This window comes from Megalobrama amblycephala, linkage group LG4, assembly GCF_018812025.1.
Source record: "Megalobrama amblycephala isolate DHTTF-2021 linkage group LG4, ASM1881202v1, whole genome shotgun sequence".
NCBI lineage: Eukaryota > Metazoa > Chordata > Actinopteri > Cypriniformes > Xenocyprididae > Megalobrama > Megalobrama amblycephala.
The window spans coordinates 31,243,853-31,263,974 of NC_063047.1; the positions used below are offsets into that span (position 1 = coordinate 31,243,853).

General features: G+C 36.7%; 2 protein-coding genes across 5 annotated transcripts in view; both read right to left on the minus strand.

Moving 5' to 3' along the window:
• Positions 1-10,218, minus strand: part of LOC125267327 (apoptosis-inducing factor 3) — a 36,003-nt gene extending 25,785 nt beyond the window's left edge. The window contains exons 1-2 of one of the 4 annotated variants that reach the window (XM_048188844.1): positions 9,499-10,218; positions 9,139-9,366 (exon numbers count right to left, since the gene is read on the minus strand). The gene's annotated coding sequence lies outside the window, so the exon portion shown is untranslated. Of the gene's footprint in view, positions 1-2,070; positions 2,205-9,138; positions 9,456-9,498 lie in introns of those variants that run through there. The other 3 variants (XM_048188847.1, XM_048188845.1, XM_048188846.1) reach the window with 3 other exon arrangements.
• Positions 10,219-14,564: 4,346 nt separating this feature from the next.
• On the minus strand, positions 14,565-16,430 carry cldn26 (claudin 26). Its single transcript, XM_048186580.1, has one exon. The coding sequence runs from the start codon at positions 15,724-15,726 to the stop codon at positions 15,064-15,066; it is 663 nt and encodes a 220-aa protein (XP_048042537.1). The 5' UTR covers positions 15,727-16,430; the 3' UTR covers positions 14,565-15,063.
• Positions 16,431-20,122: the final 3,692 nt, after the last annotated feature.

Consider the following 20,122-nt stretch of genomic DNA (forward strand, 5'->3'; position numbering starts at 1 on the left):
GAGTGAATCACGTACCGACTTCTTTGTAGGATCAACTGCTGGCCTTTCTGGGCAATCGGGCAGCAAGCCCCAAATATTTCACTTTTTCCCCTAAAGTAGGTTAATCAGATTTTCAGCCTTCACAACATATGACGCAGTTCTCCCTCTCGCTTACCATCTGTCCTCAAGCCAAAAGCAAAAACTCTTTGCTGTAAACAGGCTGTCAGACTCACTATCTACATCTACTACAATACCTAAAGATCCAGCAACAGACTAGTAAAAGACTATATATTTAGAGAGAGGCCTTTATTCTGCACACTTCTTAGATACATTAGCGGTTTTAGATGCACCGATACTAAATTTCTCCACTGATACCGATTATTCAGAATGCCGATACAGATATTTTTAAATGGTTAGTTCGAACAAAAATGAAAATTATCCCATAATTTGCCATCATAAGTGTATATCACTTTCTTCTTTCAGCCAAACACAATTGGAGTTATATTAAAAAATATCCTGGCTCTTCCAAGCTTTATAATGGGAGTGAATGATACCTTTTTGAAGCCTAAAAAAGCACATCATCCATCATAAAAATAATCCACATTGTAAGAAAAATATCCATATTTATAACTTTATAAAAAATTGTAAATCACTAGCTTCCAACACAAGAGATATTTTCTTCACACACAGTTTGAGTTGCATGTTTTTCTACCTCCTTTTGATTGACAGGATATAATCTCAAAATGGATCTCAAAATGTGTTCTGATCTGCCAAGACACCAAATCAAATTCAATCAAGTTATGCTGTTCATATATTGAAATAAAAATGTATGGCTCTTAAATGAAAGCATGACATGTCTTATTATGATCATGTTAATTGAGAGGCTAAATAATTAATAAAACAAATTAGTAAAAATAATAGTATTAGTAAAAATCATATAAAAAAAAAATATGTATCACACCAGAGGTGCAGGACTAGTGAAGGTAAAAAGGTGTTTTGAAATGGTGAAAAAAACCTCAAATAAATGCTGATCCATCACTACCTAAAATATATACTTTCTCTTTTTGATATTTCATATTCCCTTTCATATACAGTACTATTCAAACGTTTATACATTTCTTAAAGAAATAAATACTTCTATTGAACAAGGATGCATAAAATTGATCAAAAGTGACAGTAGTTTTCTATTTCAAATAAATGCTGTTCTTCTGAACTTTGTATTCGTCAAACAAAAATGTATCATGGTTTCCATAAAAATATTAAGCAGCACAACTGTTTTCAACAATGATAATAATAATCAAATAATAAGCAAATCAGCATATTAGAATGATTTCTGAAGGATCGTGTGACACTGAAGACTGGAGTAATGATGCTGAAAATTTAGATTTGATCACAGGACTAAATTATATTTTAAAATATATTTAAACTGAAAAAAGTATTTTGTATTTTTGTATTTTTTTGTCAAATAAATGCAGCCTTGGTGAGCGTAAGAGACTTCTTTTAAAAACATTAAAAACATCTTACTGACTCAAACATTTGAACAGTAGTGTACATTATGACCTGAAATACTGATGTTGTTAATAAAAAAGCCAATGGACATGTTATGTGTAACTACCCTATACTGTATGGCAACGATTGTCTCATTTGTGTCTTTTTAGGAGGCATAGTTGATCATTAACTCCATTTAGTCTCAAGAACTATGAAAGAGCAGTCATATTTTCTTATAGCAATGTTCAAGAAATATACTGGCTCCCTCAAGATCTTTATTGATCCTGCAGACTTTCGTTTTCTACCCCTGCTGTTCCTCCAAATCGTTTTGACAGTTGCAAGTTATAACTCTACTCACAATACTGCAATGTACCAGCAAAGCTGGCCTAAGACTGCATTATAACAGCAGCGCTGGCCCACCATCTAAAGCCATTTCATTAAAACGAGTAACTCCATTCCAAACAAACAGCCTGCAAAAGCATTTTCTCTTCTCCTGAAAGCCTTTGAGAGACAACCTACACAAGCACAACTGTCCACACGCTGAGCTCTGACTGACTGCGCTGTTTTATCCAGACAGGACATTGACAAAAACAATATACCTACTGTATGATCATGCCTGTCTCTCATCCATCCTTTTATTCTGCTGCCAAGAACTGGAAATGTCCCACCCTGTAAATTTAAGTGAATGCTTCTCTGAACCTTCTCTGGAAGGTTAGTCCCCTTCCCACACCAACAACTTCCCCTCCACCAACACACACACACACACTAATGGTTTATCATCTGGACTCTGACTGACACGCGAGTACAAAGGAAGTGCTACACAGTGATGTGTGTCCCACAGCCATGACATGAGCAGTGGATGGTTTCAGGAACTATGTAACTCCACAGATGGAAGCATGTGTCAGCATTTACACTGTAGATACAGGACAGCATTGCTTTTATCACACACATTCATGGCAGTGTCAATCAATCATTCAAGGCTTGTCAAAGCCTTGTCTGAAAGTTTAATAGTTTTATAGGCCCCTGAAAGAAATTAATAATTAAATTCAGCGAGGATGCATTAAATTCATCAAAAGTGACAGTAAAGACATTTATAATGTTACAAAAGATTACTATTTCAAATAAATGCTGTTATTTAGTACTTTCTATTCATCAAAGAATCCTGAAAAAGATGTATCACGGTTCCACAAAAATATTAGGCAGCACAACTGTTTTCAAAATTGATGATAATAGAAAATGTTTCTTGACACTGAAGACTGGGGTAATGATGCTGAAAATTAAACTTTGTCATCACAGGAATGTTATTATAAATAAATATTACATTTTTACTGTTACTATATTTTTGATCAAAATAATGCAGTCTTGGTGATCATGAACCCCCAAGGTGATCAAGAGTAATGTCAATGCTTTTGCGTTCTCTCGCAAATGTTTTGCGCTCCCTTGAAAAACTTTGCGTTCGCTCGCAAAACTTTTACGTTCCCCCGAGAAACTTTGCATTTGCTCGCAAAAACCTTTGCGTTCCCCTGAGAAACTTTGCGTTCTCTAGCAAAACCTTTGCAATCCCTCAAGAAACTTTGCGTTTGCTTGCAAAACCTTTGTGTTCCCCTGAGAAACTTTGCGTTTTCTAGCAAAACCTTTGCAATCCCTCAAGAAATTTTGCGTTTGCTCGCAAAACCTTTGCGTTCCCCTGAGAAACTTTGTGTTCTCTAGCAAAACCTTTGCAATCCCTCAAGAAACTTTGCGTTTGCTTGCAAAACCTTTGCGTTCCCCTGAGAAACTTTGCGTTTTCTAGCAAAACCTTTGCAATCCCTCAAGAAACTTTGCGTTTGCTTGCAAAACCTTTGTGTTCCCCTGAGAAACTTTGTGTTTTCTAGCAAAACCTTTGCAATCCCTCAAGAAATTTTGCGTTTGCTCGCAAAACCTTTGCGTTCCCCTGAGAAACTTTGTGTTCTCTAGCAAAACCTTTGCAATCCCTCAAGAAACTTTGCGTTTGCTTGCAAAACCTTTGCGTTCCCCTGAGAAACTTTGCGTTTTCTAGCAAAACCTTTGCAATCCCTCAAGAAACTTTGCGTTTGCTTGCAAAACCTTTGTGTTCCCCTGAGAAACTTTGCATTCACTCGCAAAACCTTTCCTTTCCCCCGAGAAACTTTGCATTCTCTTGCAAAACCTTTGCATTCCCCCAAGAAATTTTGCGTTCACTTGCAAAACCTTTGCGTTCCCCTGAGAAACTGCGTTTCCACGAGAAAATCTGCGTTCATACTCAAAACCAAAAGAACGCAATAGCATTGGCAAACAATTTTTCCTCCATCTCATATTTTTTTCCTTCATGTCCCTTTAGGGGCTCCATACAAAAGGGACCTCAATAGCTAGTTTCCACCGCAGGAACTTTCCCCAGGAACTACTTGACTTTGGGGTGGTACTCGGTGTGTTTCGACCGCAGGAACCAATGAAGTTCCAGGGACAATTTCCCCCTCAGAAAGTCCCTGCTCACGAGGTAGTATTTTTTCAAAGTTCAGGAACTTTCGGGGGTGGGACTTGGGCACTGGACATGCTGATTGGTTGAGTTCATGCAGCATTTTGATTGGTTGACTCTACACAGCATTTTATTTCAACCACCATTTTTAAAAATGTGTTCTGGTGCATGCAGTAAGAGTTGTTTGCTACTTAAATCAACAATGGAGTTTAAAAAATATGACCGATGGACCGATAATGAGGTTCAGGCTTTATTATGGTTATATGCAAAGGACGAAATCCAGCGGGAACCGTAAAGTCGCGTGCAGTTCTATGTCACCGTACTTAATCTTCATGGTACTTTAGACCACGATGGAAACGCAGACAGCAACAGGTCTGGGGGGAAAAAGTTCTTGGGACAAATTGTTCCAAGTAATTTCAGTGGAAACGCGGCTAATGTCTCAAACTGTGCTCAGAATTACAAAAGACACCAAAGTCTGTAATCAAAAGTCAGAGAACATTTCTCATATAAATTGACCAAGGAATGTGGCAGATCTTCTCAGGAGACACCAGGACAAGTAATAAAAATGTCCTTTGGGATGATATTTTGAATCTAAACTTGACTGGCAGATAAAGTTTTACCGACAAAAATCCCTTAATGTGAATTTGATGCTCAAACAATAGATGGTGGAAACAATTTGAAGGAAGATCATAGAAGCTGTCAACAGCCCTTAAGTTAAAAGTGTATTCTGGTTAAACATTAGGTCATTTGCCCTGATCTCAAGAAGATAAAGTGTCCCCTGATCGAAGGAAGATAAATCAGAGTGCGAATACTCACAACAAAGTAGAACCGCACCTAATGTTTGTCAACCTTCACCCTGCTCTCTCCTTTTTCCATTCACTGCTATTTGTCTCTAGATTTATTCAACAACAACACCGCCGTCACCAGTTGGATTGCAGCTCAGCTGTTTGATCAACATGCTGGAGGAATACAGGCAAAGCATCACAGCATTGTTTGAGTGTTTACACCAGAACATTTTCATGTACCCTCAGTCAGGGATGTCATGTACTGTAAGCATTTGCTGTATTTAGTCTGAATGGATGTGCTGTACAAGCAAACAATGACATGTTTGCACTTGGATATATCATTTAGAGAATTACGTGTCAGGAAACAGCTCATTGATATCTCCTAAATATATTAATTTATAATATATCCTGATTATTAGCCTGTAATTCCAAGATTCTGAATATTTCAGCAGTTCTCATTTTTTTATAAATCAAAAATGTCTTGCATTTATGACAAGGTTTTAGAGATGGGCACCTTGTCATAATTGTAATACAATTTTTTATTTAATTATAAGTCTTGGGAACACTTTACAATCAGGTTACATTTGTTAGCATTAGTTAACTACATTATTTAAAATAAACTAACAATGAAAATTTTCTTCAACATTTATTAATCATAGCCAATGTTAATTTCAACATTTACTAATACATAAAAAAAAATAAAAAAAAATAAAAAAAAGTTATGGTAACACTTTAGTTTAGGGTCCAATTCTCATCATCAACTAGCTGCTTATTAGCATGCATATTACTAGGATATTGGCTGTATATTAGCACTTATAAAGCACATATTAATGCCTTATTCTGCATGACCATATTCTACATCCCATAAACCTACCCAATACCTAAACTTAAAGGGTTAGTTCACCCAAAAATGAAAATTCTGTCATTTATTACTTACCCTCATGACCTTCGTTAATCTTCAGAACACAAATTAAGATATTTTAGTTGAAATCCGATAGCTCTGTGAGGCCTCCATAGGGAGCAATGACACTTCCTCTCTTTTAAGATCCATAAAGGTACTAAAAACATATTTAAAACAGTTCATGTGAGTACAGTGGTTCAATATTAATATTATAAAGCGACGAGAATATTTTTGGAGCGCCAAAAAAAAACAAAATAACGACTTATTTAGTGATGGCCGATTTCAAAACACCGCTTCAGGAAGCATCAGAGCACAGTGAATCAGTGTGTCGAATCATGATTCAGATCGCGTGTCAAACTGCCAACGGCTGAAATCACGTGACTTTGGCGCTCCGAACAGCAGATTCGACACACTGATTCATCTGTGCTCCGATGCTTCCTGACGCAGTGTTTTGAAATCGGCCATCACTAAATAAGTCGTTATTTTGTTTTTTTGGCGCTCCAAAAATATTCTTGTCGCTTTATAATGGCATGAGGGTAAGTAATAAATGACAGAATTTTCATTTTGGGTGAACTAACCCTTTAACAACTAACGTTACCTTACTATTAATAAGCAGTAATTATGAGTTTATTGAGGCAAAAGTCATAGTTAATAGTTAGTTAATATTGAGAATCCATTAGATTTTTACTAACATGAACAAAGATTAATAAATGGTTAAAAAAGTGTATTGCTCATTGTGAGTTTATGTTAGCTAATGCATTAACTAATGTTAACAAATGAGACCTTATTGTAAAGTGTTACCAATATGAATTCTGAATATATACTGTAGCTCAATTTTCATATTTGTGTCTGTTTTTATTTCTCCTAAGGAAATTGTTGAGAAACATCAGTTACACTATATTTTGATAGTCCACTTTAGACATTTTACTAACTATAAGTAACTTTGCAACTACATATCAACTAACTCTCATTAAATATTAGTAGACTGTTAGGTTACAGGGTTAGTAGAATAAGTTGACATCTATTGCAAAGCTACTTATAGCCAGTAGAATGTCTGTTGAGGGTCCATCAAAATAAAGTGTCAGCAGATATTAAGCAGACAGTCTACAAAATTACAGGTATTTGACATGTAGTTGCAAAGTTACTTATAGTTAGTGGAATGTCTAAAGTGGACAATCGAAATAAAAGTTAACTGAAACATCAGAGACAAAGTTAATACTTAAAAGCAATATAACTGAAAACTTCATAAGTAAGGTCACAGATCTTTTCAGTAGCCAGCCTGGCACCCAAGGGCCCCCAGGGTCCATCCATAGGCCCCTTAAAGAATAGTGTCTGAGCAATAAAATTTTCCTTTGTTAATCCCCAAAACTACAATAGAGCGGTCTTGAGTTGTAGTGAGATGTAAAGAGGCTTTTGTTTGACTTTAGTTTATCACTCCGAGCTGCCACAGGATTATTACAGCGCAAATGAAATTCAAATATTGGCTTACAGCTAATCAGATTCCTCATTAAGAGCTCTGAAAAGAAGAAACAATCAAACATCATGACCCTAATGACCCCCTGGCTTCTTCTGATATTTGACATTTGATGTGTTTTACATGCTGCTCGAGTTCAGCTGGAAGCAGTGTGACTTGCTGTAAGTCTTTTCCATAATCAGAAGTTCACTGGAGTTCAGCACTGATCTGGTTGTGGAATTTAGATGCTAACCTTTAGTACATTGTGGGTTAAGGCACATACTCATAATTCTAGCTGTTTCTTGCATATTTACAGTCAACGTAAATGGTGCTTGAAAAGTATTTGGTCAAAATGTACCTTATAGGGGACCTATTGTACCCCTTTTACAAGATGTAATATAAGTCTCTGGTGTCCCCAGGATGTGTCTGTGAAGTTTCAGCTTAAAATACCTCACAGATAATTTATTATAGCTTGTCAAATTTGGCCCTATTTGGGTGTGAGCAAAAACACAGCGTTTTTGTGTGTCCCTTTAAATGCAAAAGAGCTGCTGCTCCCGGCCTGCTTTCCAGAAGAGGGCGGAGTTTTAACAGCTCGCGCTTCGGTTGCTCAACAGCAACAAAGCCGGACAATCTCAAGCAGCCAAAATGAGGATTGTCAGTAACAGTGTTCAGCCTTACATTGTTCAAACCAGAGTCAACACTGATGGAGAGACTCAGGAAGAAGTTACAACTTTTAGAATGAAACTGGGCATTTCTGAATGGTTAGTGGATAAATTTATGTAGTTTCTGTGGAGTTGATTCAACTCATAGACTAGCATGTGCCGTCATGTTCATCTTTTGTGCAAATCCAGCGTTGTAATGCAGTCCAGTGGAAAATTGTGATGTCACCAACCCAAGAAGAAGCTTGTTGTAGTCCCTACCAGCCATTTGTTGTAGTCCTTAAAAAGCGATTGCTGTAAAAGAAAATATCTCCCTGTGCATTGAACTTTGAGTATCGTAACTTAAGCAGATGTTGTTTATGCTCAAACAGCATCATTACACACTAACTAAAGTTAAAGAAGTGAAATAATCAAGGACCCTTTTATTGAATTTTCATACAAGCTTGTAGGAAATGAGAATTTTAAGCCTGAACAGGAACGGGAGAAATCTTGATATATCTTTTAATATCAAGATTTTGTTACACTGTAAAGCTCAGTTGTACTTTCATATCTCTTTCATCTTCAGTACACTAAAAAATTGGTGTATGATTTACTTTGAAGCAATTTTCACTTAGATATAGTAGATTTCACAAATAATTACAAAAGAAATGGCAAGTAACAGTAAGTAGAAGACTGAAGTAGAATTTTTTTGCAAAATGTACTCCAGTGATCTTTTTTTTTTTTTTTTTTGCAGTGTACTACATAAAAATCTACATTTTCATGTCTTTTAAAAGGATATAGAAAAGAGTTTCCACATATTCCTATGATTTTTCAGTCCTTATTGATTACTGGATAAGGATTTAAATGTGCATTTATGTATTTAGCAGATTATGCATTTTTTTATTATTTTAAAAAATATTTGTATAATGATTGCACCCACAAAGAGCCATTTCTCTAAATTAAATCTTAATTTAATAGCTTAAATGTAAATTAAAAGTAAAATTGGCAATAGAAATATCCACAACCTTTAACATATGTATGGCTTTTCCATGCCTGGCAATCACAATTTCCAAACTCCCTGATATTTCTAGGTTTGAGAACCCCAGATGGGGTAAATAGAAAGAAAAACTGAAACTGAACTAAAGTTTACACAAGTTCATCCATCATCTGAGATCTCAATGCACCATGCTATAATATTCCAACGTTGTGGACCTCAAATCTGCACCAGTCTATTGAACATGACCAAACAGCTTCCCAGTGCAAAATTCAACCTCAGATGTCACACGTACCGCACAGAGCTTTCCTTTATCTTATCTGCTTGTAGAAGTTCATCAAATCTGATTAAACATTATTCCATGCACTAGCAGATTACAATCTGAATTGCATAACACTGGCAAACTGAGTTCATGATCTCTACTCACCTGGTCCTGTCTCAATCAGGTGTGCTCAGAGTTTTCTGCATAAGGCCAGAGGTGTGGAACCCGATGAAATTTCACTAGGTATCCGGTCTGATGTTATCTGTGGAGCTGGATTGGTGTTATTCCTCTTTCCTGTGGAGAATTCCAGAGCGCAGCGCTCTCCTCTCCTGCCTCCTCCTCACGCTTTTACTGCAGTAGCCCAAGATCAAGGCACAGTCCCACCACAAACCTCTGACACACACACACACACACAACAGAAAGCAGAGGCGCTTGTAAGAACTGTTCTCTCTTTCTCTCTCTCGCTTTTGTGCTTGTCTTTCATAAACACCCTCTCTTTTTACCCCCTTCTTTCTTTTTACTCACTCCTGATCTCTCGCATTCTCTCTCTCTCTCTCTCTCAGGCGGAGGTTGGGGTTGCAGCAGCAGGACTCTTGCCAGTAACTCAGCTGTATGCAGTATTGATGGAGTTGCTCAGGGATGCTAACACAGCATGAATTTTCCCAGCGCTCCACTTTCCCTTTCGCTCTTCACCCCCTCCTGCAACTCCGTCTCTCCTTTTTGTCACTCCCCCAACCTATCAATCTGCTTCCTTTGGCTGACCGCTATCTAAATCACTCTGTCCCCGTGATATCTTTTATTCTCCTTAGTTTTATTGAGTTTGTTCTCTCTCAAAAGTACCAAGTCATGGGTCTAGCTTGCAATTTTAGCAGATCAAATCTCAGGTTCTCATTGCTGTACATGCTGCCTGGATTTGTCCCTGTAGATTATCATTCTGCATCATTAGTGCTCATTAATGGCACTTGCTAAGACTATCACTATTATTTATGCTCATACTTAGGTTTAGGGATTTGAATAATTCTCTACCCCTGTGTAACACTGAGTTATGCAGGCCCTTTTCTTATCCTGTACTGTTTGTGCCGTGGACAAGAATTAAAAGATAGTTGTTGAAAAGAAGTGCGCTATTATTTTTTGAAGCAAAATGATTTTCACCTTGTGAACAATAAAAAAGAGCTCTGACTTGGGCCAAAATACAAAAACCTAGAACACCCTAATAACTGCATAGCAATAAAAACCACCTAGAATATCAAACTGCATAGTCATACTCTAAAACTATACAGGGAACCCCAGTTGGAACATCGCTATAATATTAAAGGTTAAAATTAACTGATTTGAGGTTTTTATAAAAATAACGTCATAATAATACATTTTAAATGACATAGGCCTAATTATGTTTCTACTAGGTTTGTTTTTTTTAATATAAACATTTAAATGGTGGCTTTCATAAAAAACATGACGGATTTATTTAAACATACATTAAATACGCCTATTGAAGAACAGGTTTAGTAGAAATACAATGAATATGCAATAGTGCATATCTAGCTGACTAACGAATTGTTGGTCATTGAATGGCTTTTCTGAGGTAAATGTAACAGGTAAATTGAGCGATAAGACATGATACGGATTTTGGTGAGTTGTAGCCTACTGTATTTTTCAAAATACCTACTGATGTTCATTCATGTTCATTTCATGCTGTAACTAGCAATATAAAGCGGAGGAGATGACTTAGCTCGAGCGCCAAACGGTATTTATTGTTTGAATTTCATCATAAAACTGGCAGAATTTGAAAGCTGAGACATTGTTTCATATCAAAAGTAACAGCACAAAGTCTATTGCGATTATTGGATGGAAGGCTACAATGTTCAGGCGCGCTGAAGTTGTCCTTTCAACAGTTAGCATAGACTGAAAGATCGATTCTTGGGATTTCGGTTCTTCAGAATGAGAATTGATTAAAATCGAGAAATCGATACTTTTGCCCAGACGTACTAAAAAAACGAAAACAACAACAACAACGAAAAACCTAATAACTACATCAACTTACTAAAAACTACCAAGTTGATTGACAGGCAATCTAACCAATCATAATGCCGAATCCGCCATTTTGTTCGATAAAGCAGTCAGGGGAGTTAGCAGATTAACGTAGGTGGACTTGGACTTGAACTTGAAAAATGGTTTGTACTGACGTCCTTCCGCGATTGAAACAACATTCCTTATAATGTTCATTCATGTTTATTTGATGCTATAAATGAACTAGTAGGAAGAGATGATCGGTTCACGAGCCGCTTGAACTGCCACAAAACGGTATTTATTGTTTACATTTCTTTAAAAATGACAAAATTTAAAATTTGAGACTTTGTTTTATATCAAAAGTAACCTGCTCTGTCTTGTCTGTCGACGCGTTGTCAGTGTCCTCTTTGCTCCGCGATGTATTTTTCACTGCGTGAGAACATGATGTGTGTCGAGAGATCGGTATGGCTTGTCGAACATAGCAACAGTAACTAAAGGGGACGGGTCTTTGCGAATGGTCAACTGAATAGCAACATGCTAAAAAACAACAAGAACACAGTGAAACCCTCCATGCATAGCATTAAACTAAAAACCAGAACATCCTAACTGCATAGCAACTTGCTAAAAAAAAGCAACTAAACCCCCTAACAACTGCATAGCAATGTGCTAAATACAATTAGAACTAGCAGCATGCTAAAATACACACAGAATACCCAAAAACTGCATGGCAACATAAACAAAAACACTTTTACATTGTAATGTGCTAAAAATCATGCCCTAGCAACCATCTAGCTATGCACCAGTCACTATGCACTAACCTTAGCAACCACCCCTAATGTAAAAATCTAGATTTATCTTTTCTCCTTTGTGTGTTCCTGACTTCCTTTGTAAAAGGGGCAAAGTAAAAAGATGTCTGAAGATACTTACATTCTAATTATTACTGAAAGGGTCATGAGGCTTCGAGAAACCATTTTTGCTGTGGTCATCACACAAGGGAACCTCTCTGATTTCATATTCAATAAATATGCTGTTGGATCAGAGAATAGTTGGGTGCACTTCACGTAAGGGAAACCTGAAATAATGATTCACTGATTAAAGTTGTGCTTGCCAATTAGATTCAAACAACACTTTTGTACAAAGAAACATTATGCTCTCACAATGCATTAAGGTAGCAATAAATAACAACCAATGCATTAGGGATTCAGCCTTGAAACAAGCAGTCTGATTTTACTGCAGCCATCTGACATCTTTGCAACATCTGGCAGCAGGTACAATCAAAGTTACCTCCATCAGGAAGCAAAGATCCTGGTAGAACATCTACTTTTGAGGCCCTCTGCTGGTTAGAGGTGGAGAGCTGAGGAAACATCACTTCAAGGATAAAAGGACAAACATAACAATTTCATTAAGCTTTCATTCTCTTCAACAAAGTGTCCCGGACATGGCCTGTCCTAGTGCAGAGAGCCATACAGGTCACAACATAATATATAGAAGATCAGAGATCTAATGAATTATGAATTAGCCTTTTTCTCTGCTATGAATATTAATGTCTTGTTAATGTCCTGTAGAGATGCTTTTCAGCTTAAAACCCCTGCTGTGGAGACGGTGCATGTCCTGGAAGAATCGAAAGCTTTAGATTTTCAAGGGCACAATAACTTATTAATCCGGTTATTACCTGGTTGGACAGTTATAATAAATCATGTTTAATACAATGACCTTTAAAATATACCAGTTATTATAATACATTAGATTAAATTAGATATTAATATATATTAAATAGGATATTAATATAATATATGGATTAAAATATACAAGTTTGTTCAAAAGTTTGGGGTTGGAAAGATTTTTAAACTGTTTTTGAAAGAAGTCTCTTGTGCTTACTAAGGCTGCATTTATTTGATCAAAAATACAGTAAAACAGTAATATTGTGAAATATTATTACAATTTAAAATAGTGGTTTTCTATTTTTTTATATTTTAAATGTAATTTATTCCTGTGATGCAAAGCCGAATTTTCAGCATCATTACTCCAGTCTTCAGTGTCACATGATCCTTCAGAAATCACTCTAATATGCTGATTTGCTGCACAAGAAACACTTTTTATTATTATCAATGTTAAAACTGTTGTGATGCTTAATATTTTGTGGGAACTGTGATGCATAAAAATAAACTTCAAAAGAACAGTATTTACTTGAAATATAAATCTTTTCTAAATATCTTTACTGCCAAAATACTTTGGTTAACTTAATGCATTCTTGCTGAATTAAAGTATGGATTTCTTTCAAAATATGTTACTGACCCCAAGCTTTTGAAACGCACGCACACACACACACACACACACACACACACATATATATATATATATATATATATATATATATATATAGTAAAGTGTCTTTTGGATGCACACTTCACAGTCTCACTGGAAGTAGTAGGTCATCTGGGTACATTTCATTCGTTTTATGAATACTATGAATTCAGACATACTCTGCTCACATATAGTAAGTATAGGCATATTCAGATGCAGGGTATAGCTCTTAACAACTGTATGAGGAATGTACCTCATTGACTGTAAGCCACAGGCACACCTTCTGTTCATTTAAACCCACTGACCTCTGTGTTTCAGAGGAAACTCTTATCTGAACTCTACACTAGTTCTGCCAAGATTAGCCGAGTGCTAAAAGGTAGCATGCCTGTCCTAGACGAGAAAAAAGAAATCATTGTTTTCCAACTTCTGCTTCAACTGTGGTCTGTCGCTCCCTATCTGTCTTCTTTCATTTCCTTTATACTTGTTTTACTGTTGTTCTAACTGATGCCAAAATATCCATTAGGGATGTTTTAGGCTACACAATGTTTTCTATCCCAAACAATAAAGGCCTTCTGAGTGAGGTCTGATCAAATCACACACTTTTATTTTGTATATCCTCAATGATCCATCAGTTTACCTTGCTTGATTTAACAATAATTCAATAGAATTCAACATAAAGAGAGTTCATCTAAAAATGAAAATTCTGTCACCATTTACTCACCATCATTTCACTTTAACCATATGACTTTCTTTCTTCTGTGGAACACAAGGAAAAACATGATAAGAAGATGGAATGGCTTGATGGCAAATAAAAGATGACAGAATTTTCATTGAAATATCCATTTAGGAACAAATCTTTTGACTAGAACAAATAGATCATTAAAATATTTGTCATTTTCAGTTATTATGAGTTTTACGTCATACAAAGTCTCTGATTATGCACAGAACAGTCTCAGATCCCCCCCCCAAAATTAAAAATTTATTCAGACACATAGGATACTATTTTTTTCAAATTGCAAAATTTGCATTACAGCATTAACTATAACTGGCACTGTTACCGTTATTGATTAACATGTTATGTAATAAAAAAATAAAAAAAATAATAATAATGCACTAAACCAAACAAATAAATAAAATTAAATAAATAAAAAATAAAACAAAATAATAAAATAAAAAAAATAAAATAAAATAAAAAATAAAACAAAATAATAAAATAAAATAAAATAAAATAAAATAATAAACACACACAAAAAAGAAAAAAATTCACAATTTATATTTTTTCTATACTGGGAGAATGTTTTTAAATCTATCAGTATGTAAAAGTACCAATAGGCCACTGATTTGTTTTTCAAAGAGGGCTTTGAAAGGCACTTAAAAGCTTCAGAACATGTGAATAACTCTGTCCAAATACTTCCAAACCATACACAACATTACATGAGGATTTGGTGCAACGCATTAACAGTGCAAATAAATCAGCTGCCATCCTGTGCAACCCTTACAAAAAGATGTGCAGAGTTTTAGTATTCTTTATAGGATGACAGCTCACAAATCTGAAAAGTCTACAGAGATCGATTCCAATGAAATAAGTACTGAAGCATTACTACATGTATCATTTGAGGGTGATGATCACCATGAAAAATCACCATGCAAGTAACTCCTCTAATTGCAATCATAATTCTGATTCAAACAAATTCAATATTTTATAACAAGTCCGGCCTTTTAGTTTATTTTAGGCTGAGTTGCATTCTTGAATTTTCCAGCCTTAAGATGAAATGGAAGCTATATGATTTCAGTCTTTCGGTAATGCAGAGTTCTCGGCCGCTGTTCTTGATTGCGAGCGAGAATTTTATTTTGCAGCTTTGCTTCATGATCGCCCATGCAGACGGCAACAAAGAGAAAAGCCCCTCCAACGACTAACAGAAGTCCAGCAAACCAGGCAGAAAACATGGCCTCTCCATACTCCCATCTTGGCATCACATCTGGAAGATTCTCATCCCAGAATTTCACTACCATTAGGTATGCCATCAGTGAAACGGGTGCGAGGGTCGTGATCCCTGACACAAGGATAAACACTCCACCGAGGATGAGCAGCGCCCTCTTCATCCTCTCCCGTCCGGCACCAATCTCGACACCCTGGAGTCCAAAAAAAGCAGCCACTACACCGAGAATTCCCGTTGCAATGGAAATGCACATGAGAACCCGTGAAACTAAAGTGTCTGGTGGCAGGGCCAAGAAAGACTCGAAGGCTTTGCAGTGCACACCAACTTCCTCCGTGTAGATACACATGTGCCAGAGACCCTCATACCAGTTCTCCATCTCATTCAAATCTGAGTTCATCGTCTTCCATAGTGGCAGGAAGGTTGTAATTAACGTTGTGATTAAACCTCCGAAGGACACAAAGAGCGAAGCTCTCTGGACAAACTTAGTGGTGAACAGCACCATATTAACACTCGTCAATTCTCTCTGTCCATCTGATGCTGTCTCAGATTTTCAACTCGTCCTTTCTTGTCTAGTCTGGACTGGCTCCTCCTTTGCTTTAATAAAACCCCACCTGTTCTTGCCGGATAATCCTGCAGCCCTTCACAACGGCGGGACTGTTTTTCAAACTGATGAATATCGTAACAGAGGACAATAACTGCTTTTTAAAGAGGAAATACGATATGTCCAGTTTTAAGTCTGTGCAAGAAGCCTGAACAGAGCGCAATAAGACATTATTAGGATTGAGGGGAAAAGAAAAGAAAGAATTAGCTTCAAAGAAACTTCTTAAAAGAGCCTCTTTTCTTGCTAATTTTAGCTGATTAACTCAGAAGTGATACTAAAGAGTTTTAGGATACTGTTACTTTGCGAAGTGTCGGGTAGCAGCCGAATGAAGAGCAGTTCGCTTTGAGAACACTATGTACCGCAGGTTTTATTCACCAAAGCTCCTCTGATATTCAGAGATCAGTGGTAGGAAATTGGACACCTTGTCCTATGCTGAGCTGAACTCATCCATACCTCACCATTTGTCCTTGAACATCAAATCTTTACCTTTATGTATAATAGGTTACATTTAAAGATGGCAAACCTCTAACCTTAAGTGTAAACCTAAATAACTCATTCCCCACTGTGATACACTACCATTCAAAAGTTTGGGGTTAGTAAGAGTCTTTTTTCCCATTATTTGTTTATTCATTTATTTTGAAAGAGATTAATACTGTAATTCAGCAAGGATGCATTAAATTGATCAAACATTTTTCTTTTTCAAAGACTTTTACATTGTTACAAAAAAAAAAAAAAAAAAAAAAAAAATATATATATATATATATATATATATATATCAAAGAAACTCTGTTCTTTTGAGATTTCCATTCAACAAAGAATCCCGAAAAAGTATGACCGTTTCCACAAAACATTAAGCAGTTTTCAACATTGATATTAATAAAAAATAAGCACAAAATCAGCATATTACAACGATTTCTGAAGGATTATGTGACTGGAGTATAAGACTGGAGTAATGATGCTAAAAATTCAGCTTTGAATTACACTTTAAAATATATCCAAATAGATAACAGTTTTTAAATTGTAACATTTCACTGAATGTAAATATCTAACTATAATAATGTCAATAATATTTAGACATTTATACAATTGTAATAATATATTACGACAATATTGTTGTTTTTACTGTATTTTTTTAACAAATAAATGCAGCCTCACTCTTAAAAATAAAGGTTCTTTATTGACATCAATGGTTCCATTGGTTCCAAGAAACTTTCCATTCCACAAAAAGTTCTTTTTTAAAAAAAAAATTAAAAAACATGGTTCTTTTTTTAGAATGTTCACTGAAATAATCTTTGGGGGACTTAAAAATGGTTCTTCAATGGCATCACTGCAAGCAAAAAAAACAAACAAACAAACAAACAAACAAACAAAAAAACTTTTGGTAACTGTATTTTTAAGAGTGCTTGGAGAGCATAAGTATTACCAACCACAATCTTCTGAATGGTAATGTATGCTTTTCTCCTGACAGATGATAAAGTAGTTGAAAAATGCATCGACTTACATTGAAGGACGAACCCCAGCCATATCTGAATGTCATAAGAGAATTGTCAAAAGAGAAGAGAAAAAACCTATCAAACTTCAAGATGGATGTTAATGAAACTTGCATAATTGCTATAAGGAATAATAATTAAAAAAACTTACCTTGACTTAATTACCATTGCTAAATTTTCTCACTTTTAGAAGACTTCATTATACAGGCTTATCTTTCCATATCTGATGTAACCAGATCCACACACTGAAATGAAGATTATTTGGCTGGTTAAAGGTCAAGGATTGATCAGTGCTTTGAACATCGTGGGTAATTTACCCTTTTGAGCTGAGTCTCAAGGGGATTTGGTCTTAACCCTAACCTTTTTTGTGAAAATGCAACGATAAAACTGGTTAGTGTTAAAGGGCCTCTTCAGTCGACTGTAAAAGTACGCTAATGTTCAGAGATATGTTCAATCACTAACAATGCCAGATAATAATAAAGTCCGGGTGGCCTGAGAGATGCCCAGGTGCACTTGCAGCTCTTGGCAGCATGTGTGCTGCTCTGAAGAGAATGATCCTCTTTGTGCTGCCATCCAAAACCTTTCATTTTTCTTTCATCACCCCTGTCTGAGGCTTAGCTTTTACAGTGTTCTATTGAGAATGACAGCAAACAGTATTTCAGTTCATAATGTTTATTTTTTATTCCAAGTTGTTTGAGAACATCAATGATTTTGACTTTTTAGTGAAGTATTCAACTTAAAGATTTGTAAATTTAATTAGTTACTGTACTTAAGTATCATTTTGGCTACTTTGAGTATAGAAGATATTAGCAACTTTTACTCTCTACTTGACTACATTTTTGAATATGTATTATGTAATCTTTACTCCAATACATTTGTTATGAGTAATGCAATTACTCGTTACATTTTGTGTGGCACCTAACTTTTTCTGCAGCAGTTTATTTCTGCTACAAAAGAAGAGACATCACCATCTACAGGGCATTGAAGGTACTATATCTTGTGCATTTTGCCCTTACTCACCTAAACTCACAAAGGGGGTGAGATTTTGAAGCCCAAAAAAATGCTTCAACTTTCAATAACTGCAAGAAGCTAGTTATTGTTAGAGTTTTAAATGTGGTTATTTTTCTAAGAGAAACCCAAATGCTTCTGCTCAGAAGGCCTTTATTAACCCCCTGGAGCTGAATAGACTATTTTTATGATGGATGGATGCATTTTTTGGGGGAGCTTCAAAATCCCCCCCTATACGTATGCATACAGTATATACTTGTCTGGCTATCACCAGACCAAGCTCAATTTAAAATTGAACATTGGTCTGGGGAGTTTGCTATACTTTTCTGCTGCACAAGAGGCGTGATCAATGAGCGACAAATCGAGCGATTTGTTTGCTAAACTAAAGAAGTCATTCAGCATCGTCGAGAGGTTAAAAGGAATTGGATTGACGGTCGTGCTTGCCGTCGCTTCTCTATCGTCATTGTGTTACACCCGCCAATAGCGAGCAAGGTGGACAAGCCAGTCTGTGATTGGTTCCTGCAAAAGTGTAACAGAAGCAGTAGAAATGAATGTACGGGTTTCCAGACTGAGTTGCCGGGCGAAATCAAATCGCCGGCAGATCAGGCTGGGTTTACCCAGTCTACATATATACTATATTGCCAAAAGTTTTGGGACGTCTGCCCTTACATGCACATGAACATTAATGACATCCCATTCTTAATTTGTAGGGTTTAATATGGAGTTGGCCCTCCCTTTGCAGCTATAACAGCTTCAACTGTTCTAGGAAGGCTTTCCACAAGGTTTAGGAACGTGTTTATGGGAATTTTTAGGAACGTGTTTATGGGAACCATTCTTCTAGAAGCGCATTTGTTGCACTGATGTTGGACGAGAAGGCCTGGCTCGCAGTCTCCGCTCTAATTCATACCGAAGATGTTCTATTGAGTTGAGGTCAGGACTAGTTCAGGCTAGTCACGTTCCTCCACACCAAACTCGCTCATCCATGACTTTATGGACCTTGTTTTGTGCACTGGTGCACAGTCATGTTGGAATAGGAAGGGGCCATCCCTGAACTGTTCCCACAATGTTGGGAGCATGAAATTTTCCAAAATGTCTTGGTATGCTGAAGCATTAAGAGTTCCTTTCACTGGAACTAAGTGGCCAAGCCCAACTGCTCAAAAAAAAAAAAAACCCACACCATAATCTCCCCTCCACTAAACTTTACACTTGACACAATGCAGTCAGGCAAGTATTGCCAGACAGAGAAGCGTGATTGGTCACTCCAGAGAACACGTCTCCACTGCTCTAGAGTCCAGTGGAGGCACCACTTTACACCACTGCATCTGACGCTTTGCATTGCACTTGGTGATGTGAGGCTTGGATGCAGCTGCTCGGCCTTGGAAACCCATTCCATGAAGCTCTCTACACACTGTTCTTGAGCTAATCTGAAGGCCACACGAAGTTTGGAGGTCTGTAGCTATTGACTCTGCAGAAAGTTGGCGACTTCTGCGCACTGTGCTCCTCAGCATGCACTGACCCCGCTCTGTGATTTTACGTGGCCTACAACTTCATGGCTGAGTTACTGTTGTTCCCAATTGCTTCCACTTTGTTATGATACCACTAACAGTTGACCGTGGAATATTTAGTAGTGAGGAAATTTCACAAATGGACTTATTGCACAGGTGGCAACCTATCGTGGTACCACGCTTAAATTCATTGAGCTCCTGAGAGCGATCCATTCTTTCACAAATGTTTGTAGAAGCAGTCTGCATGCCTAGATGCCTGATTTTATACACCTGTGGCCATGGAAGTGATTGGAA

Bases quoted from the DNA above. Each gene is read 5' to 3' on its own strand.
- cldn26 (XM_048186580.1), bottom strand. From the start codon at position 15,726: ATGGTGCTGTTCACCACTAAGTTTGTCCAGAGAGCTTCGCTCTTTGTG.